The sequence below is a fragment of the Acipenser ruthenus genome, chromosome 4, assembly GCF_902713425.1.
Source record: "Acipenser ruthenus chromosome 4, fAciRut3.2 maternal haplotype, whole genome shotgun sequence".
NCBI lineage: Eukaryota > Metazoa > Chordata > Actinopteri > Acipenseriformes > Acipenseridae > Acipenser > Acipenser ruthenus.
This window is the reverse complement of record NC_081192.1, coordinates 42,397,169-42,421,156: the sequence shown is the minus strand read 5'-3', so window position 1 is coordinate 42,421,156 and position 23,988 is coordinate 42,397,169. Positions and strand designations below refer to the sequence as shown.

Sequence of the window (23,988 nt, the reverse complement as noted above, 5' to 3'; positions counted from 1 at the left end):
TCATTGTATTTTTATAGCATATCTTTATTCCTTGCCCCGTTGCATTTTATCTTGTCAAAAGACCCTTTATTTTAAAATGTATGACATAAAAGAATGCTTGGTTTCCAAAACAGTGTTTTGAGTTAAGCACCAGTAGATTCAATATATTTACAGAAAGCTTTCTACAAACACAAGAATTGTAAAAACACAATCTACTGAATTATACAGTATTTTTTTCCTACACTGTGGGAATTTTATTATCAACCCTAATGGGACTTTCTCTTATTTTAAACTGAATTTGTAGAACAAGCATAGCAGTTTGCAAAGAGATCATGTTTCTTTTCCAAACAAAATAAAATAAAGGGTAGACAAAGCATCATGCCATCTTTCATGTAACTTTCATTTCCTTAAAAAAATATGGATGTTAGCCAATAACATTTGTAGCGTCTACTAGGTTAAAGGGCAGAATAGCTCTACCTGTTTTTTGACCTGGAGTAATTCAGTTCTCCGGTTTTTGGACCCCAACTTGTTTGCATCGTGCTGCTTAGAAGAGTAGGCAGGATTTCGGCAACAGTGTGCTTATCTCATCGATTCAAATGTATCGTTTGTGGGTGGGACAATTTTCAAGATACAGTAATTTGCTAGAAATGTATTTAACAAATGGTCGTGAATGAAACAAGACTGTATTAAACTGTTTAATATTAAATATGAATAAAGGGCTGTTCACACTATAGCGTTTATTTGCTGCGTTTTCTAGGGTAAAAAATCGAACCTATGGAACTGAATAGCAAAAAAGCGAATAAATGCTGTAGTGTGATTAGCCCTTAAGCCTGCAGTATTTTTTAATCACACACATATCATAACAGTTGGTTTTTTTAAATTGATCTCTTATTTATCAGAGGTGAAAAATTAAGTCCTGGTGCTTAACATGCAGACCAACTGAAAAGCAATCTAATTTGAATGAAAGCTGTGGCAGTTGGAATTTTTTTGAAAAAATGAATGAAAAATCAGGATTTACATGAAACATACAGATAGAAAAACGAATAGCCGTATGTTCAAACAAAGCATTCGGTCATCAGGTGTACAAGCATGTTTTTTGTACACGTGTAATATTTATCGGGCAGTAGGTTTTTGGTATTGCTTTATGCAGTGTATGGGATCAGTTTTCATTTTCTGAATGACATTTGCCACTGAAAAATTGCAAGCTATGGGGCAAAAGCTTTACTGTTTTTAGACGATGTCAGAAACAGTGTTAATATCAACTGTAAAACCAATCCTTATTTACTCCTAAAACATGTAATCAAGCACCTGCAGTTTCTGATTGTTGGAGTCAATATTTGGAAGTCATTTTTCAAATTAAGTCACAGAGGCCTATGAGTGAAGAATAAACATGATTTATTGTTGGTATGAATACACATTCCAGCATTTCTCTTCAATGATTCCATCTTTTTAAAATATTATCAAACAATGGTGTCTCGGAAAATTGCTCCAGCTGCGTTTTCATCATAGGTATTTTTAACTCATACATGTACATTGAGTCCTGAGGTTACGTCTCACATTTGTATTTCTTTTACAGAGGTTTTAGTTGAAAAACTGCTCTCGGCACTGTGCAAATATACCCCTCAGGAGGCAGATGTTTCAAGTGAGAATATAAAGTGAGTGGCAGGTACCAGTGATTCGTGCTTACCTGTTTTTCTCATGAAGTTTGGTAATTTCATTGGTCTGTACCAGCAGCTGCTTCTCCAGTTTGTTTGTAGACAATGAATTCTCCAGCAGCTGGATTTCAAGTCTAGATGTTTGGTTTAAAACCTGTCAGATGAAGTAAAAGAAAATGACTATTCTGTTCATTATTTATTTATCAGATACAAGACAGATTAATTTTGAATTGTTTGTAACTGTTTTTAATAAAATGTTGACACAGCTTTTCTCTACTGAAATGTTGTATGCTTATATGTGCACTGTTGATTCAGTGTATTTTAGATAAAGTTAAACATTTTAAAAATGCAACCTCATAAGCTTCACTAGACATTAAATCAGGCTAAATATTTTAGGGAATTGTGATGAAACTTTAGACATGGATATATGAATTGTAAACATCACCTTTAATCAAGTGATGTGTGTTTATGTACATCTCTAATTTTGTAAGTTTTTGTAGAATTATTATTTTTTGCAACATACTTACAATTACTTATTCTACAAGATCGTCTTTTTATTATGAATATCATTTTTTTAGCATTAATTAATAAAATAAAATAAATATTAGCCAAAACTGAATGGCATTTCCAGCTGAACCATTTCAATTTTTTAGTTCAGTTATGTCCCAAATATTCCTGATTCCCTTTGAAAGCCATATTTCACCTACAACAAACAAATGCTTGAATAAGAACAGGAACGATGTATAGATCCATGTTTTTTTATGCAAGTTTGCATTTGAACAAATATTGCAGTTGGGGCCGTACAGGCGTAATACCTGGTGTTTTTCGGTCATTTAATATGTAATTCGTCCTCAAGGACATACCTGAGTTTCAACATCTGTAAGTTTCCGTGTCTGCTCTGCTGTCTGACTCAGCAAACTGGTGCCTATCTCCAGCATGGTGGCCGTGTGGTTTTGGACAGCGTTCTGCTGAATCTGAGCCATCTCAGTCTTCATGTTCTCCTGAATGTAGTTTTCAATCTGGAAGAAATGTACAGATTAAGAATTGGATCAGCATTGGAAATGTAGGACCTTATATGAATGGTTATTGCTAGTTCTGCAAAATCAATAGACTGTACCATCAAAAATGCTTACACTTTACAGACTGTTTAATCAATATTGCCATGCTTTTTTCATTAAATCCGTGCCACCTTATACCAGCCAGATATTGCAGTGGTTGGCTTTGAAATTTCCAATTGAAAAGTCATGGGAATGATCCAAAAATAGGGAAGGCTTGAAAATGTATATAATGACTACTTTGAGGCAAGTAATTCTGACTTGATTATGATCGACTATTTCATATACTCTGGTTGAGAAGACATTTGAGAGTTAAGGACAAAAATATATTTCATTAAAAACAACTCTGGCAGATCATGCTGAGCCCAAACATTGACAACACACAAAAATGATACTTGGCAGAAAATTACAACACATCTTATTTACAGTACAGCATGTTATTCGCACATTATTTACAGTAGTTTCATTGCATGTTATCAATACCAGGTAATAATTTCTTTGAAAATCTGGTTTATACAAATATTCCCCCAGCACCCTTAACATTGTAATGTTTTTTTTTTTTTGCAGCATATTATTGACAAAAGTAAATAACATCAATATAACCAAGATATGTGTTGGCATTGTAGTTGAGGCCCAGTATTTGTCTAGACAAGAATTCAAAGAACGACTGATTAGTAAAACGTTGAAACTTCAACCATATGTGTGTATCTTACATATGGTAAAGAATATCTTAATGATAACATTGGCAGCTTTAACACAAATACAGCACTGTATGCAATCAATGTGTTCATATAAACTGTATATATATATATATATATATATATATATATATATATATATATATATATATATATATATATATACAATAGATGTGTATTTGGATATGCAGGCAAAGTTTGTTTTTCATAAGTTTCATAACAAGTTAATATTAAAACATAAAGCCAAATGTTTTAACCACACTGTAAATAGACCATTCTGTATTTCAGCATAGACAAATTATTCTGTAGATTATGTGAGAATTATCTAGATTTGAAGTATTTGCTCCAATGCAAAGTTGGCATAATTTATCTGCATATTCATCTTAATAACGATGTATGTAAATATTCTCAAAAATCCCTCTTTTTTGCAGTGGGCCCTATATACTTATCATACATTGACCATAAGGTGGGCATTTTGCCTACAATTTGACCATATGTCACAAATGTACGTAACTTGCCCAAAGAAATCCAGTTGCTATTAACATCATGGATGGTTTTGGCATACTGCCTTTTACATGTATCATTGTGCAATTATTATTATTATTATTATTATTATTATTAGTTTATTTAGCAGACGCCTTTATCCAAGGCGACTTACAGAGACTAGGGTGTGTGAACTATGCATCAGTTGCAGAGTCACTTACAACTACGTCTCACCCAAAAGACGGAGCACAAGGAGGTTAAGTGACTTGCTCAGGGTCACACAATGAGTCAGTGGCTGAAGTGGGATTTGAACCGGGGGACCGCCTGGTTACAAGCCCTTTTCTTTAACCACTGGACCACACAGTCTATATATAAAAAATTAACAAACAGGCACATCATTATGAAATCAAGTCCTGCTTGTTTTTCTTAAATATGTCTCAATGTAATAATACTGAACCTCCTATTTCAGGATTGTTTAATTTTTAAACGGAGCAGCTTGTCTATTCCCTGGCAAAATTAAACATTTTTTTTTTACAAAGGGTTAATTATAAATCATTCATTTCTCAGGAGCATTTTTATATCATCACCAGCTACCAGTTTAATGACAGCATTTAGCGATTACCACCCATGCTAAAAATGAGCAATGATATTGCTGAAAACAGATGTCAGACAGTTAGTCTTTCATCTTATCTTTTAGCATTTTGTTTGAGAGTCACAAAGATGTGAGGCATTAAGTGCCAAAAAGCAACTAGGGAAAAATTTAAATTTGGTCTACAGTTTATGAATTATCAAACAATTTTAAGGGTTATTACATTATTTATATGCACTGCTTCCTCATTATATTATTTTGATTTACAACTTTGACAAATTTACATTTTATATCCCAATATTAAATATACTGTATTACTTCAATTTGGCGCTGCGGCGTCTATTTTAAATTGATCAAAATGACTGCGGCCCTTAAACGAGGGTGGTGATTATACGAGGGTGGCCTTTATTAATAATACTATGCTTTACAAATGCAAAAATATTTTATTACATGATTTAAGGCATTTTAGAAACTGCACCATGAGAGGCTCCGATCTGCAGCACTATACTCTTGTGTTATTATTATTTGTTTATTTAGCAGGCGCCTTTATCCAAGGCGACTTACAGAGACTAGGGTGTGTGAACTATGCATCAGCTGCAGAGTCACTTACAATTACGTCTCACCCGAAAGACGGAGCAGGGTCACACAATGAGTCAGTGGCTGAGGTGGGATTTGAACCGGGGACCTCCTGGTTACAAGCCCTTTTCTTTAACCACTGGACCACACAGCCTCCTATATTGTGTGTTTTTGGAGCTTGAATACAGTACATTTACTGACCGTTAATGAGAGCCTATTAGGTGGGAGTTGGGAGGTCGGGAGTACTGTACCAGCAAATTAGGAGTGTGTATTGGTTGTTATGGGGCGGGACAAGAAGAGGAGAGAGAACGGTATTTGAGTGTGATGCAGTTGTTTTTCTTAAGGAAAAATATTACCTCTGAATATCGGTTTGATTTCTGTTAAAACTAAAATATATCCTACTCGTTTTTTTTTTTTTATTGTAATTTACCTGCTTGTTTGTAATTTCTCTGTAAGAGAAACCGAAACAAAATCTTCTCATAGATAGTAAGCAATTTTTTCAAAAATATAATTGTACAGGACTGAGTAAAATTCCATTTGAATAAAAAACTAAATAACTAAACCCCCTCCAAGAAGATATTTTCAGCCAGCTATCGGATAGTGCTTAGAGTGACCGGCAAAGCTCTAAGTTCCTCTGAGTTTAAGTTTTCACCATCCAATCTGACGACAAGGTAAACAGGCAGCCCTTGTTTAATCCCCTGATGTGTTGACACTGAACTCTGCTGAAAAAAAGGGACGTGAAGGACTGCTGTGCTGTAAGTAGTTCATCTTGGGTTGTCTGTCGAGACTGTACCATAAAATAACATTTGCTTACTAATTACTAGGTACTATTACATGCTGGATTGAGGTTGCAGTCTCTTCGGGGGTGTCATGTACATAGGCAGAGTTGCACGTTTCTTTATTTTTTGAGCAGGGGTAGAAAAAAAATACCTTTACGTTTACATTATGAACACATCTATCTTTACACATCTTTACAAACGCACCCTCTTGGGTGCGTATATCAGCTGATAATTGTCCCCAACGATAAACATGTAGATAGAATAGTACTCAATAATTGTGTAGAAGTGGGCAAATGAAGGGAAAGCTTTGTTTTGCGTTGTTTAAATAACACACTTTTAACAGGTTTCATTCACTTTCAATTTATACTTAATGACCTAAAAACCTAAAAAAAATCGTACTTGGAATCCAATAATACACAGGCTCATAATATCACATATGTATATCACAACTATTTGGAAACATAATCATATTATTATTATTATTATTATTATTATTATTATTATTATTATTACTATTATTATTATTATTATTATTATTATTATTATTATTATTATTATTATTAATACAAGTACGACGACTACAAATACTACAAATAATAACCATATTATTATTATTATTATTATTATTAATAATAATAATAATAATAATAATAATAATAATAATAATAATAATAATAATAATAATAATAGTGCCTTATTTGCTGTCCTATATGACTTTCCTTTTCCTGTTTTTTTGTGTTTAAACAGACTCCCCAGTAGCTGCCAAGTACTGCATAGTAGGCCTACTGAATCTACAAAGAGGCGAGATATTTATGTATTTTAAACATCTATTAGATCAAGCATTTTCTTTCATCATTTATATTATACTACAGTGACTTCAAGCTTTCATAGACATAACAATGTCGGCATGTGTGAGAAACATTCCACAGGCCTTGTGAATCAATTAACATCATGTTTTATTGCATTTTGTGAGAGTAATCCAAAACCTGCATTTTTTAGTAATGCCTTTTTTTTTTGCACTCTATAGTGTATTTATTTATTTATTTCCAAACTAAAAATATGATTTCACAACAACCATTCATTTTTCAAAATCACTTGATTATTTATTATGTATTCCGAGTATAATTTTTGTATCAGTAAAATACTGATATAGATATAAAGTAGAAACGGGTTTAATCCAGAACCTACGGACCGGGTTAATCAAAAGTAAACAACATAATTCCATGTCAATGTCTGCCAAAGGTTTGTTTTAATTACTGCACATGAACTGTCACCTTAATTGCAAATTGGAGACAAACTTGGGAAAGACACACTTTTTTGCACAGACTGCTGTGTATGGAATGGGTTAGAATCCACTTTGTTGATTTTGAGTCACTGGAAATCTTTAAGGGCTGCTGAGATGATGTTCTATGACCAATCAGCTTCTAGGAATGAGCATTGGTGAGCCAAGTGGCCTCTTCTTCTGTGTTCTCTGAACTGATGGAGATACTAAGGAATGCCGTACAGCTTTTTCTTACAGGAATTATTTCTCACATTTGAACATTTGTGGGTGATCTGAGTGGGAAGTACAAGGAGAGCAAACATATCTTGTTATTTTAAACAGGACGCTATCAGTCATTCAGTGGGGGTGTTAGGTGATTTGCCAATCGAAACCATTATTTTTCTTCTGCAAAATAGATTTCTCTATTCTGTATTTGCTTTAGAAATAATGACTGAAAAGGAAAGAAAAATAAGTGGAGAATGATTTGGATTGTTGTGCTGGGGCAGGTATATTTGTTTCCTTTTTCAATTAAAAAAACTGAACTTTATACTATATAAGGACATTTGTGTGAATTCTGTATATGTATGTATTTTGGTATTTTGTTAATCTATTTGCTCAGCACAGTCCAGCATGGATGCCAGTGTTGTGATAACCCACTGGCAGTATGTAAAAGTAAAGGTACGATTTTCCAATCAAATTTCTATTAACATGATCAAAATTGATCAGCCTGATCGAAACTGGCGATGCACAGCACACAGGCAAATCAGCACCTTTATTGCAGAGCTTCAATGTCTAGTTTCAAGGCATATTGTAGAAATGTGACACAATATAGAGATGTGAAATAATATATATATATATATATATATATATATATATATATATATATATATATATATATATATATATATATATATATATGTGAAGTCATTTATTTAATTGTTCTTGGGTAACACACATCCTTTTTCATGGTTGTTATTGTAATACAATACAAGTCATTTCAGAGCAGTATGTTAATGTAATACAGTCAAGTTAGAACAAATCGACTTGATATTACCTTTAACTAAATACTAATATAGTATGTCCTTTTTCAAATATTACAAGTTGCATTCTGTTTGAAGGCCACTGTAATTACAACGCCATCTAACAGAGGAATGGGGTGCAGGTGGGTATGGTTTTGTTTTGTTCTTGTCACTGGGGAGTTTGTATTAATCAATTTACCAACCACCAGCTGGGGGCCAGCCAAAATTACTAAGGTCACTAATCTTGAGGGATTGATCTGTATCATTTAAAGCCTAAAGGTCAGATTCATTTCAATACTTGTGTTAAAGTGACAGGTACTATTTTGAGATTTATAACAGTCATTCGTAAACAAGTTAAAATTTGTCCAGAATCAGTTAATCTGTGTACATTTAATATATGATACTCAAACGTTTCCTTTCTGTTAATAAAGATGGTGTTTCAGATTTCATTTAAAAGGAATTATCTAACACATTTTCCAAGATTGTATCTAGCCAAATGCAAGCATGTGCAAATGAAGGTATACAAACATATTGTAGTAAAGTCTTAATTATGTTTGTAAAATATCATAAAATACCAGACTACAATAAATGAGTATTTGGAAGCCCCTCTATTCATATCCAGGGTCCTACTACCTTATCACAATAAAAACATGTTAGCAGACAATCTGTATACAGAGTTGTATTTATTTATTTATTTATTTATTTATTTATTAAAAACTAGTTAAAATAGCCAACAATTTCATAAAGGATAATATTTTCCCTTCTTTCCCTATCGTGATATTTTTAAATGTATCTCAGCAAGCCCACACCCACAAGAGATTGCATGACTGATACCTCACCACTACGTGTGATTTGCAATGAGCACCTATGCTTTTTATAATATATAGATTGTTTTTAAATCGGCAATTAAAAAAAGTTTCTTTGACCGGAATCTTTATTCATTAGTGTGCATGTCCATTCAGGCTCTATTTCTATATTTCAATAAGAAAGCAACAGTCCTAGAAGTATATTACTAGGTTGTTTAGTTCATGTAAAATGAACAGATGTTAAGGAATGGGTAAATGTTCTAACACTGGCTTCTTGGACACATATGTGCAGAAAAAGAGCCAGTCGCTCCGGCTATGAAGTGCTTCCAGTTTGTGTTTTGTGTATAAGGAATTGTAACTGTGGTGACAGGCTGGTGGGCGTGTCCGGGCAGAGTGTCTCTCTATAAAAGGGAGCCACTGACAAACCCCTGTGCTGTTGCGACAGGGAATAAGAACATCTACCCTAAGGAGACCAAACAAAGCATTTTCCTTTGTTTACTGTGAGTAAAACATAACATGGCAAGAAACGACCCCTCTGTGGAAATGCGATCCAAGGTTTTCTAATCCCAGAAAATATATACCTGTGTTTAAATGTGTTGCGGTTCAAAGGTGAAAAAGGTTTATACTAACAGTCTTGAGGGAGCAATGGTCAAGTCGAGTCATGGGGGTAAGATTGAGTCGAGTCACAGAGTTTGCTTGAGTCAAGTCATCTATCTGACTCGAGTCAATTCGAGTCATTAGTTCTGACAGTTTGAGACAGTTTGATTTAATCAGATTTTTACAGGAGATTAGCAATCTACAAGTAAAAAGTTTCTATTAAAGAATACAAAATTGAGATGCACAATAATGTGGTCATACTTGCCCCATTTATGTTCATCATTAAAGGTCCACGGTTTCTGCCTTGTGTTTTGTCTCTCCATTTCAGTGATTTCACAATTCCTTGGCCTATTTATAAGCATATTTTGTTATTGACCATACAGAGACCCTTTCACCTATGCTCAATTGGATTGGATGTACAGTAATGAATCCCTCAAAACAAAAGAATGCATTCAACCATTTATTTACAGTTTTACTGATGGCAGTGTTTTTCACTTTTTCTCAACAGTGGCGGTGTTTACATGCAAGTTTTAATCGCGCTACTATAGTGCATTCATGACGTGTCACGCGCAAATGACGCATGATTGTGCTCATTCCAAAAGTGCACGGCAAAAAAAGTATGTGACTTAAGTGTCATTACACCTTGGTAAAGCATGGTAGAGTGCACGCTAATTGGCCTGATTAGTCCCATAGCAACAAACTCCACAGTCGTGCAAAATACTTAACGATAGACTTTCATGAAATAACACGATACCTCCTCCACTTCCCCTAAGTAAAAGAACGCTTTTCTCTGGGATACGGTCTTTCTGTCCTCCTCTGTAGCGTAAGTAAGATTTTCCTTATCCCAGTCTTACTAATACAAATCAGTTAAATATCCATCCATCCATTATTATCAATCCGCTTCTCCTGATGAGGGTCGCGGCTAAATTATATATAAACTGCATATATAGATGTTGATATATACCATTATTTATTAATTTCAGTGTATTATGAACGATGCATGAGAACTACTAGATCGTTATGACCAGCATTATTATCATAATAATAATAATACTATGAATAATGTAGCTTTTTTTCCCGCAGGATGTTTCAAGCTTCCACCCCTTCTGACAGCACGCAACACCAGGTCCGCTGGACGGATGAGGAAACCCCCCTCCAAATTATTGTGGACCTGGGGGTTATGGATGAACTGGATCGACCTCGCCAAATAAATGCCACTATTTTCACCAGTATTACCGGTGCTCTAGTTGAACTTGGTATAAATAGAACGCTCCTGCAGGTACGAGATAAATTCAAGAAACTGAAATATCTGTACCTGCAGGAGAGAAAACGTCTGCAGTCCTGCGGTCAAAGCTCGAGGTCCTAATTTCGGAAATGCACCGGTTAATGGGTGACCGGCCAGTGGCAGTGGCATCGGACCATTTGCTGGAATCCTCATCATTCCAGATGTCCTGTGAAATACCAGCCCCATCAATACAATATGGTAACTGCCAGCCATCACTTACTTTTCTAAACTAAAATATGCTACCTCAGTAAAGTTAGCTTGACTTGATATTCGTTTGATATTCGACTCAAGCTAACCCGACATGAATGAAAATGGCTGTATCTCACCAACCACAGAAGCTAGAGTGCTCAAACCAACTTTAATTTAAAGGAGACCAATTGTGAATTGTTTCACAGTCTCTGTTTTACATGTGAATCCTAAGAATAATTTATGGAAAATAATAACATACCGTTACGCACACTAAGCCTCAGCCACGCGTAAAATGGCTTTATCTCCTCAACCACAGTAGCTAGAGCGTCCAAACCAACTGTAATGTGAAGAAGACCAATTGTGAATTGTTTCACAAGCTCTCCTTTACATGTGAATCAAACAAATAAATTGTGAAAAACAATAACATACTGCATATACGCACTTCCTATCTGACATGCGTAAAATGGGTTTATCTCCTCAACCACAGCAGCTACAGCGCTCAAACCAACCTTAATGTAAAGGATGCCAAATGTGAATTGTTTCAGGTGAAGCCTAAGAATAATTTGTGAAAAAACAAATAGTTGGTGATATCAAGCCATTTTACACATGTCGGGCTAAGTGTGTGCGCATATGCGATATGTTTTGTTTTTCACATATTATTCTTAGGATTCACATGTAAAACAAAAGCTGTGAAGCAATTCACAACTGTTCTTCTTTAAATTAAAGTTGGTTTGAACACTGTAGCTGCTGTAGCTGCTGATCCAGGAGCATCGTCTGATCAACAGCACCAAGAGGTGGTTGGTTTCTGCGCACAATACGATTCCTTTCCTGCAAACCCATTGCATGGGACTGAAGGAGTTCAAGCCAGTGTTTGTCTGCGTCTTCTCCATCCATCCATTTTTGTCGCAACTACGTTGTAAGTAGGCCTATGATTTTTAATACCCTTAATAATTAGCAAATACACACGCATTATGTAGCCTATTTATTATATTAACAGTGTTTGTGTAAGTTTCCACATTTTCTGCATAATTAATTTTAATATTTCAACAAAGTACCTGTGTTTGAAACCAACACATCATGAGTTGCTTTTAATATAGTTGTTCCACATTAACGCATATTTGTGATTATTGAACGCATAATCCTTTTGTTTAGCACATTAACAGTTACGCAGTTGGCTAAGACTAATATATATATATATGGGTGTGTGAAAGGACATCAGTAGCCTAAGAAGCATAAGAAAAGCAGTAATGGGAATTGGCGAGTGCTGTCGGTTTTTGTACACATGCTACTTCTACCATTTCTAGAACAACTAATTCTAAACAATAATAGTAATAACTATTATTATTTTCTTCTTCTTGGCAGCATGAACCGTTTTAACTGCAAGCCCTTTGCATTCTAGACAGATGGGGGTAACCTTCTCTTCATCTCTGCCTAGCGCGTAAAGCCTCATGTAAACCCCTATGCATTATTTGACGATATTCTTTATCGCGCAGCATCTCTTTTCAGGGCGTTTGGTGATTTTTAAATAAACCCTCCCATTATTTTATTATTAATGAGGTCGTTTGTATTTGGACGAATAAATTCTCTCTCTAAAATAAACTCTCATGTAAACGTGGAAGCAGAACTGTCATGACCATAAAAGCGTGAGAGATCTGTTGTCACACTTTTCCGTTTTTGCTTGTAAACTGCCCCAGTGAAACTCCCTGATAATTTTTTTTCAGAGACCTTAACCATATAAAAGGAAATTTTGTGGCATTTAATTTTATATTTGATATAGAGATATTGCTTCTAAGTTTAAAACATAGCAGCTACAAAGGAAAACAGTCCAAGTAATGCAACTGAGGCGAAAATCAGAGTTTTAAAACCACTGCATACTCACACATATGTGCTCCAGTTCAAAATCAATAAACTCAACTTAATTTCCTTAATATTACAGAAATAAATGTATCTTGAAAGGCTAAGAGTTTAGCATAATAATGTGTGTTACAAAATAAATAATTTTCATTATTTTCAGATAAAAAAAGTGTTGTTCACTAATCTGTTTAAAAGAAATAGTGAAAATATTTCACACAGAACACATCACACCATAAGACCTTTAACTACCCATACTTGGCACAATAAAATCCCAGTTGTTTGTCTAAATAAAATCATCAATGCAGTTAAAATGTGCAAACGTACAGTAATACTAAGAGGTCAATTGTATTTTGAATAACCCTACTAATGTAAAAGACTGGTATTGCAGCTGCTGATTTATAAACACATGCAAAATACCCCAGCAGCGCAAACAAATTATTTTTTTTTACTGGTGTAATAATTGATCTGTTAACCCACTATGACAAAGTCCACGGACCACTTTTTAAAAATTCATTGAAAACAATGCTGTTCCCTCCTCTACCTCCTTTCGCCTGGCAATGTTGATTGTGCCTATTCCCAAAATCATGCTGCTGTGGTCTAGTATGCCCATTTTTGTTTTTATGAATTTATTCTTTAAAAAAGCAAAATGTTTTTAACCAAAGTAACTCTAAAGCATCTATACAGCATCCGAATCCTGATGTATTAAATTAATCAAACACGTCTAGTGCTCATTAACTCAATTCGGGAATTCTGGAAAACAAAGATGACCATGCAACAGCTTCATTGATCATCTGTACCGTGTGCTAGTGCCAGTGGCTGTAGAAGGCTACGGGAATGTAAAAAATAAATACAATTATTAAAGCTCCAGAGGATTGTTTGTGTGTCCATTTCTTATACAGTGCATTATTACGTGCAGTGCATTATAAGTTTGTACATGAGTTTGGATTCGCAAGTGGTAGTTTGGATTTTAAAAACAACTCACAATTTTAGCAAAATACGGCTTTTTTGTGAGTTCTTTTTTGTTTTCTAAAACAATTATTTTTTTAAAACATAGTATAACTTTAGATCAATATACATTAAACCAGACAACAAAAACTAAATCCATATTTTTTCTACCGCATTTAAGTTTTAAGCTTACTTAAATAACAATCTATCGATTGACCCACCAAATAAGTAATTTCTTATTGATTGGTAAGAAATAAGCAAGAAGACCAAAAACCATTTCAGTTATTTTTCAGTGCTGGCAGGATGCAGACTGCTTATTTCTCTCCCTGTCTACTCCATAGTTCTTAAACGCATACTAGACGACCACACTGTTGATTTACCTTCCATGCTGCTGCTATATATATACAGTGCCGTGAAAAAGTATTTGCCCCCTGTCTGATTTTCTGCATTTTTGTATATTTTTGACACTGAATGTTATCAGATCTTCAACCAAAACCTATTATTATTAGATAAAAGGGACCCTGAGTGAACAAATAACACAAAAATGTTATACATATTTCATTTATTTATTAAAGAAAGTTATGCAACACCCAATGCCCCCATGTGAAAAAGTAATCACCCCCTTAGACTCAATAACTGGTTACGCCACCTTTAGCAGCAATAACTGCAACCAAACGCTTCCTGTAGTTATTGATTAGTCTCTCACAGCGCCGTGGAGGAATTTTGGCCCGCTCCTCCATGCAGAACTGCTTCAACTCAGTGACATTTGTGGGTTTTCGAGCATGAACTGCTCGTTTCAGGTCCTGCCACAACATCTCAGTGGGGTTTAGGTCTGGACTTTGACTAGGCAAAACTTTAAATTTCTTGTTCTTCAGCCATCATTGTCTTGCTGCATGACCCAGCTGCGCTTCAGCTTCAGCTCACGGACAGATGGCCTGACATTCTCCGGTAGAATTCTCTGATACAGAGCAGAATTAATGGTTCCTTCAATGATGGCAAGGCGTCCAGGTCCTGATGCAGCAAAGCAACCCCAAACCATGACACTACCACTGTCCATTGAAAACTGGAGTTTGCAAAACAATACGGTACCGGTATTATGAACCGTAATTTACAAACTGACTTGATCAGAAGGGTTAAAAAATGAGCTCTTTGCAAAATGTTATTAAATGTTTCTTTGTCCTTGAAAACGGTGTCTCCTTCTTGCTGCAGACAACTCTCCCACATCACCTTGCCTTTTATATAGCCTGCTGTCTGACTGCGGCAAATTAACGTCTGCTTTTAAAATAAATCACGCAAATACGAGGCCTGCAATTACCGGCAGCTTTAATAAATTAGACGGAATATTTAATAGACCTCATTTGCAAAATCCCCTCCCAATTTTAGCAGTTCAGTTCAGAAACACCCCAGAATTACATATGCATATACAGAATTACATATGCATCAAGGGCTAAAGCGCACAGAGATATTGCCCCCGCAAATCACGTATAATTGCGTGTTTATGCCATTGCGTGTGTTTTATAAATCCCATCCAAGAATTCAGAACCCTCAGCACCTGTTTTACGGTCGTAAAACATGCGCAATCCTTTTATAAATCTGGACCTCAGTTTCACACAATACCTTTTTGCAATATTAACGGCAAAACAGTCAGCAGCAGCCTTTAGCAGACTGACTGCTCATCTTTTATACTTGGCAGTTGGCCTCAATTTGCAATAATGAGGCCAATTGCCAAAACAATAAAACAATTAACAAATAAAAACACAATTAAACAATTTAACAATTAAACTTGGCAGGGAGGCTTTTCACCCTGTCCCTGCCAAATGCTTTTTTGAATGCACACCAAAGGTTTACATGATGTAAAAAATCTTTACTTCAGGATGTATCGGACCAAAATCATTCAAAATCCTTGTCCTTTTACTTAATTGCTATAAGTCAAGTGGGATTCATGTAAACAGGATTTTATGTTTCCCAAACTGCTAATAAAACATTTTTAAGTGTATCTCCTTGAGGCAACTAAAGAACACAAAGGCCACCTATTACTTTACGATGTGGACTATTGTAGAGTTGTACTGTAGACACTGTGGCCTAAACACGGATAACCAAAAAAGTCTGTTTCACATATGAAGCAATGACAAAACAGCTTGAACCTCAAAATATTTTTATTTTATGAAAAATATTTTGGTTAGCTAGTGTAAACCTAATAAAACTGGCAAGAGCTCTCTACTGAAGGGACACATTTTTTTAATAGAGCGGTTTTATAGGCAACTTTTTTTTTATCCTGCAGTCTTTTATAATAATTAATTTATTTAAGTATTGAACATAAAGTTGAATCAATTTCATAATTAAGGGAACTAGAGCCTTTTTTGTTACTGCTGCTTTCCCTGTAAAATGTTTATTAACCAATGTTACCTTATTTAAATAATTGTACAATTGAATAATAATAATAATAATAATAATAATAATAATAATAATAATAATAATAATAATAAAAATAAATTCAGAACAAATCCACATTTTTCTCCAAAAATGTGTGTATAAATGTTTGCCACATATTACTTTACAATGGTGTGATTTTTCCCATTTTTATTTTTCTCTATTGTAACTGCATGAACTTCTCAAAAACTAGTCAAGTAGATTTCAAGCCTTTTTGGTATAAGAAAAAAATGCCAATCAACCTCTATAATGGAGATGTGACATTTGCAACAGTCTTATCACAAGGGGTTAGTCAATGGCAATACTGGGAATACAAAAAACAGAAATTGACTAGCTACAGCCGAATTCCTTATAAGCGACAGTTAATAATTCTGTCTTTCTTTCCTGGTTGTTCTTGGAAATAAGTTGAGTTGTTGTTCAGAATGGCTGTGTTTTATGTGTCATTTTATGTTTTTCTTAAGATTACATCCTAGATAACATTGTTTGGAAAGATCTAATTGCTTTAGGTTAACTCTGCAGAACAAGTATTCTTCTTTTATGGTTATCTTTCACAAATGTTTTCTTAATGATTATTTATTGGGGAAAATGTGACAATGTGTCTACTGTTAGTTAAAGTAGATGAATGTGATATTTATAATGTTAAGTACATCAAAGCAAAGCCTGCCTTCCTGTTATGTAAATTATGAGTATGGTTCTCGGTTTTTATTTTCGAAACATAAGTGGCATTAGTGCAATTCCTACTGTGCAGGAAAAGTTAGCAAGGCCTGGAGTATATAACACTTATAAGATTAATGATGTCACACTGCTGTGTTATCAAATAGCCACAATGTGGTCTGGTTGTCTTCTCCTAAAACATTAAGAGTTATCAAGGAGCTAATGGATCATGTTGGAGAGCAAAAAGACCATCATCAAACTGGGTACTCGAAAATGTTGGTGATAGGCCCACGTCTAACATTACTGAACCTTAAATTTCTCATTAGTTGCTGTTTATGCTGTGTAAACATTTGTTTTTAAACACTCAAAAATGTTACATATTTGTATTCATGTGTAATGGGTCATTAATCAGCTGGAGATTGGTACCACAGTCATTTTAAATCCCACCACACCTATGTTTCTGGTGAAAACCGCTATTGTGTTTCCTAAGCATACTGAAGCATGCTTCATTGTAAAAATAAGTCCTTCTTCTCAACCAGTTTGTTGTTCATTATGTCTAATTGTATTCATTATATTTTCAAAAATAACAAAGACATTACAGTATTGCAATTATAGATAATACTAATGCATTGATAAATAGCCATAGAGGACAATAATGACCCATATGATTTCATCCTGTATGTCATTTTATGCTGTCATGTTGGTCTAAATAATAATGTTTACTAAACAGTTCATCAGTATTTGCATGATGTAAATAATGATTACATTACAAAATCTGTATTAAGAGATTATTTTATTATTATTTATTTCTTAGCAGACGCCCTTATCCAGGGCGACTTACAATTGTTACAAGATCACATTATTTTTACATACAATTACCCATTTACAGTTGGGTTTTTACGGGAGCAATCTAGGTAAAGTACCTTGCTCAAGGGTACAGCAGCAGTGTCCCCCACCTGGGATTGAACCAACAACCCTCCGGTCGAGTCCAGAGCCCTAACCACTACTCCACACTGCTGCCTCAATGGTGTCTCTTCATATAACCTAATGGTGAAATTGCTAATGACCTGATACAAAGATGCTAACAGTGAACAACAAGTGAAAAAGTATGGATTCACGACAGCTTTCCATTAGCCTGAATTTCTTAGAAACACTTGAGGTGTACTGTATACTGTAAACATCTTCTGATGATCAACATGTTGCTATGATTGCAATAATCTTGTGGCAAATGCCTTCAACCATGTGCTGGATGAAAAGCCTTCCAGTTCCCCTGAGATTCTCAGGTCAGGAGTGTGTGTGGTCTTCACCTGGCACTCAACACATCAATACTAGTTCAGTGGGTTTCAAAGAAGGGATATTTGGTGGCCAGAAACAAATAACATTTTGGCTTAAACTAAGTTTTGAACAATGTGGATGTGTAACAAGAAGCATTTTCATATTGGAAGTTATTGAGAAGCCTGGCAAAAATCCATCAGTCTAAGATTGACTTGTTCTGGAAGATGTCACAATAGAATTTCACATTCCTGGTGAAAATAATTTAAACAAATTATACCAAGAAAACCATGTCCAAATCCTTTTGGATTAACCCAGCCCCTTTAAACAATGAGAACAACATAATAGTTTTAAATAAACTCTTAACTCAAATGTGTCTGTCTGACTCTAAATGGGCATTTCAGGATTTTACAGCAATTGTTGAGATCATTTTTTATTCTATTTTGCATTCAAATCCAACAACAGGATTAGTGGGAAAATCATACTGTTCCAAATTACTCTGCATTGCTAATCAAGTGCAGATCATAATCTAAGGAAAGCCATTCTTTGAATGCAGCTCTAAATTTAGATTTAAATGTTCACGGAGTGCTGTGTTTTTTTTACTCATGATGTTGGCCATAAACAACCCATTTGCCTATTTGGTCATCCTCATTTGTGGAACAACTACATTATTTCATGTTCATGGAGTGTCCTCTGTTTATCTATTTTGAGAACAGTTTTCTGGATTCAAAGGCCTCAATGCTGCAACTCAATATGCCACATAGACGCAACATGTTTTTTTTTTTTCTACAAGGCTTGTGCTGCTTGGAATCCTACCAAATGAAGTGCCTCTGCTGTTGAAATGCTTTCCTGAATGTTGAACTGTAGTTGAAGTCCTGGGTAATGTTTAGACTGAAATGGTGGCTGCGTGTTCTTAGAGCATGGGACCTCATCTACACCGTGTCTCTAAATTACTTCACAACATTACAAAGTAGATTAGTGGACACAGAAATCTATCAAGTATAAATTGAAGCAGTAAAGCATGCATACAGTGTCAACTCCCCTCAAAATCTTTGATGTACAGCATGTCAACTCTCCCTCAAACTCTTTGCTGTGCAGCAGTGCAACCGCTGTAACCACATGCACATTTTGTAATGAATGAGGACAATTAACAGTTAAGGAGGTAATCAAAAACTATACTATGCACCACACAAACAAAAATAAAACTAATCTCACCTTCAAACTGTCAAGTGACAGCTGGTTAAAAAAAAAAAAAAAATTAGCACCCTGAAAAAGAGCATTAGAGCCCACTGGTCGATAAAGGCCATGATATCACCATTGGACTCTACATGGGCATGCTCTAAAAGAACCTAGGATTGGACTAGGGCTCTGAACATGGCTCTGCAGTCAAACACACCCTCCCCAGGAGACCAGGCAATCTATTGCCTGGGTGGAATCATGAACAGGGTGCCCAAATACAAACAGTGTATGTGTGCATGGGGGTGTGCAACCAGAACTACAGCTGGAAGTTCTTTAGGAGGAAAAAGAAGGGCTGCAGTCTTGGGCACGATAGGTAAATGTGAGACCATGACTGATGACGTCCAAGTTGATTAAATGACTTGGGAACTCCCCTGACAATGTGGAGCACTCTCCATCCTAGATCCCCAATTCCCCTTGGGACTAATGGGGAGTATAGGGCTTCCCACTGGGGACTGTAGCCTTTCGAGGGTTGGAGGGGCTCCCACCAGGCAGTCTCGTGGGACATGAGGACGAGGAAATGGAGAGCATTACCGAGTACAGGGATCCCCTCGACATGGAATGGAAAGGGGTTGAGGATAATTCAGATTCTTCACCAGGGGAGGCTGAGTAAGTTCCTGTTGGTCCTCCAGGACACTCTGGCTGCAGTGGTCTCGGGAGTTAACCATTCCGAGTGCTTGTGAACCATAGTTTTTGTAACTACGCATACTAGGTTTCTGTGACCCAAGTCTAGTCACCCACTAGGATGTCTCGGACACTTTCAAAACAAAATACAAGAAAAAAAAAAAAAATTCACAATGTTTTAAAAATAAATAAATAATAATATAATGACATTACTTTTGAAAGTTCCACTGGGTTTCTCAAATAACATTTCATTTGAATTAGTCTACTTTCACCTGCAGAAGAGACCTTTGAGGTATTGAAGGCTTGTGATTATTGTTTAGTTATATCAAATAGTAAAATGTTATTTTTTACATTATTGCTATGATCATTCATGGAACAAAAATTGCAATGGTGGACACGCACAAGCACCCCTGTTGCATACTGACTGTTATTAATATGTAACTGACCTTGAATAAATAGTAATTGAATTTTATTTACATACTTATTAATGCCATGCAAAATAAAGTGTTATCAAGATGTACCTGGACATCAACAGTTAATTAATCAGTATTCTTGTCAAGTATTTAATGAATTTCAAAATTCCTTTCTTAAACACAGTAAGTTAGAATTTTTAGTACTTGTTTCAAGGATATCACCCGTCTTACAGAAATGTACACTTAAACATTTGGACCGGAAAATTCAGGACCTACTCTATTCTTTTTCATAAAATCTGACCTTCTGAGAGTTGCACCAATGTCCTGAACCTCAAGAAGACTAGAATGGATATTTCCTAATTACAGCGCTGGGTTATATTTCTTGACTGGGTTACATACACATACAGATGTAAAGCCTTTGCCAGTCAAAATAAACATATTTTAGCACTTTTTAGTATGACTGTTTTTATATCAGATTGTTTCAACATTATCAGTGTCCCCTCATATATCAAACTGGCGAGGTACAACAATCATATGTGCTATTTATAAAATAAGTTCTATTTAAAACAAGTTACTTATTTAACTCTTAATTAATACCCTAAGAACCAAGAGTTTTTCAGAGGGATGCTCCCCTAGGACCAGGTTTATTTTTTGTCTGTATTTGACTCTTTGTATAAAATTAACAAAAAATCTATTTTTTATACAATCATGTTGGAATTGGTGTCCTTTTTTTCAGAACATTGGGGAAAATTATAAAGTACTTCAGAAACCATAAATATGTTTAGCTCTTTTTCCCCAACACAATTTTTTTTTTTTGTGTGTGTGTGTGTTTTTAACGTTAACTGTTTTCTTATGTATTCTGCTGAGAGATGCATGTATAAAAATGTGTTATTCTATGGACTGAGGGACCTTACAATACTTCCTGAAAGTTTTGTTGAAAAATATTGATGTTTGGGCAAATTACAAGACATTGTTTGACCTGTGTGATTGCAGTGCCTAAACGTTTACTCTCAGGGCCTTTATAGGCAACAATGGACACTACTCTCAATTATTTTCTCAAAATAACTATTTATAAATAAAATAATAGTTGTTCATTCTATTATTATTAGTAATAAGGGAAAAAAGCATAACTGAGCATACATTATCTGCTTATATACTTGTTTTCTTGATATGTATAAATATTGTAAAAACATTTTTATTAAAACAGGAGAGAATAAATGTTCTAATATGATTATGTCAAATACAGTACATCGGATTTACAGTGTTTTCCCATGTTTTGTGTGCTGCTGTAACCTGTCTCCGCCCTTTAAAAATGAAATGTGCATTTCAGATACGTCACACGGAAATAAAAACAATCATGCAGTGAAATGTAATCCCTCCTCTATCCAATGATATGCGTTAACAAGCTGTACTGCAAAGTATGGTGGCCTAGTAAGTCAAAGAAATGATGAAGTACATTTTTTATTGTGTTTAACCGATCACAGGCCCAGAATGACATTTGAGTATTTGATCGTGTTTACATGATCACGGTCCTTAAAGGGTTAAATTAACAAAGCCTAACTGCTTTCTTTCATTTGTACATTTTTCATATAGTATATTGACTACTGTATTTCTCATTTAAAAAATATATCTCTAGATTTAGGTAAGAGCACAGTAATTACAAATTGTAGTCCACCTGTCAGTGTTGTGCAACTGTTATATACCAACGGTTGATTCATGTGTTCCTGAATGTACTGTACCAGTCTCGAAAAAAAAACATGTCATGAAAGCTTGTTACAATGGACAAGTTTATTAAATTCTTAACCTACACTGATTCACATCGTCCTAAAAAGCATTTAATTTGGCAGTTCCTTGATCTTATCTTTCTGATGTGCCTTCAACAGCCACATCAGAAACGTGGTACTGTACTTCATATTGTGTTAGCATTTATTACAACTACGGTTTTAGATGAAAACTTTAATCAATCATGACGAGATCAACTGTCTTTGGACATTTTTGCTTATAAATATTGAACCAGTTAAAAAAAAAATCAAGATATTGTTTTCAGTCAGGGAATTGCCATCAGAAACATTTATCTTTATTTGATAACTTTTGAGCGACATTAAATAGTAATATTATTGTAAAACAGGTTTAAATTACAGTCAACAATTTGATTTTGGATACATCCAATATAATACCCATCAGAATAACAACAAATTAAACTGTCAGCCTCAATTTAAAATTCAAATGGGATGTTCACAGTTTCAGACTGAGGAACAGTGTTATAACAGCTGGTACACTGTCAGGAACAAATTAAAATAAAAGGGCCTGGCTAAACATAGAAGTCTAAAAATAAACCACCTTCACTATAATCTATAAAATGAAGCAATAACTTTAGGAATGGTTGAGTGTAGGAGAAAATAACCAATCCCTGAGTGGATAAACACATAAGACCTCAGTTGAGGCCTGTTTAGACTACTGTGTTAGATGTTGCTATACACTCAACCAGCCCTAAAGTTATAGCATTTCCATTACAAGTGTTTTCAAACAAGCAGAGATAAGTATAACAGTTTAGTAGGCTACAGAATTCAGATATGATCAGGTAAAAAAAAAGTAACCTTTTTCATTTTGCCATAAACTAGGTTACAAATGAAAAATATTGTTAATGTGGCCCCCTTGAAGCGCTGTAATAAGTAAAACTGAAAGCAGGTAATGCTGTTCAGTAAATGGATTTCACTCACACACTTGCCACTATAATCTGCTAGCATAACATGTAATGTGAACAAGACCACCGTGTGCTGATAGTCTGCAAAAAGAGAAAGGTTTATCAGTTAATTTGTCATTTCGGCTTTACAACCAAATTGTTCAGGAATGTATCCACTGTGAAACTGTGTACAAACTGGGACCTGCAGCAAACATTTACAAAAACTATTTAGCACCACCAACCTACAGTTCTAGCTCCAGTGGATTTCCATGTGATCATAGGAGCTTGCTGAAATGAAAATGCACAAAAGCAACTAAATATCACAGATTAACTGTTTTACATTACAGTAACTGGTCTCGTTCATTTTGTTGTTGCTGCATTTTTGTCAGGTGAAACTGGAGGAAGCACTGTGTAACTGTACAATGATTTGAGCATGCAAGAAAAAAAAAAACACAGGCTGTGATGGATAATCAAATAAATTGTGATGGGCTTTGTATCAGAAAACTGGTGATGGAGTCGGAAATCGTGTGTGACAGGTAAGTGCATAAATTTATTACATATATATATATATAATGGGGATTGATTTTATTCTTAATACAAGGACAGTAAAACAGACTGCTGACTATAGTAAGGAACTCTTTCCTTAATTATGCAAGTAGAGAGAAAAGAAAAATCATATTTCTTTAAAATGTATTGGTTTTATAACCAAGCCATCAGAATGGAAGTTCATGTTTCATTAAAATATGCTGTTTGGTCCAAAACTAAGTAAATCATGGCTAGTGTTTTGCAGCACATTTTATTCAAGCAGTTATGTGTTATCATTGGTACATGGAACAGTGTTTAGAAACATTAGCTTGAGCAGAGTTGCGGAAGGACTTTGAGGGAATAATTGACCTGATTTGTAAA

At 34.9% G+C, this 23,988-nt stretch overlaps 1 protein-coding gene across 1 annotated transcript in view; it reads right to left on the bottom strand.

The window, feature by feature from the left end:
• Positions 1 to 23,988, bottom strand: part of LOC117399540 (angiopoietin-1-like) — a 124,925-nt gene that overhangs the window by 53,933 nt on the left and 47,004 nt on the right. The window contains exons 2-3 of the mRNA XM_033998801.3: positions 2,498 to 2,653; positions 1,667 to 1,788 (exon numbers count right to left, since the gene is read on the bottom strand). Coding sequence (XP_033854692.3) covers positions 1,667 to 1,788; positions 2,498 to 2,653 — 278 coding nt within the window. The remainder of the gene's footprint in view (positions 1 to 1,666; positions 1,789 to 2,497; positions 2,654 to 23,988) is intronic.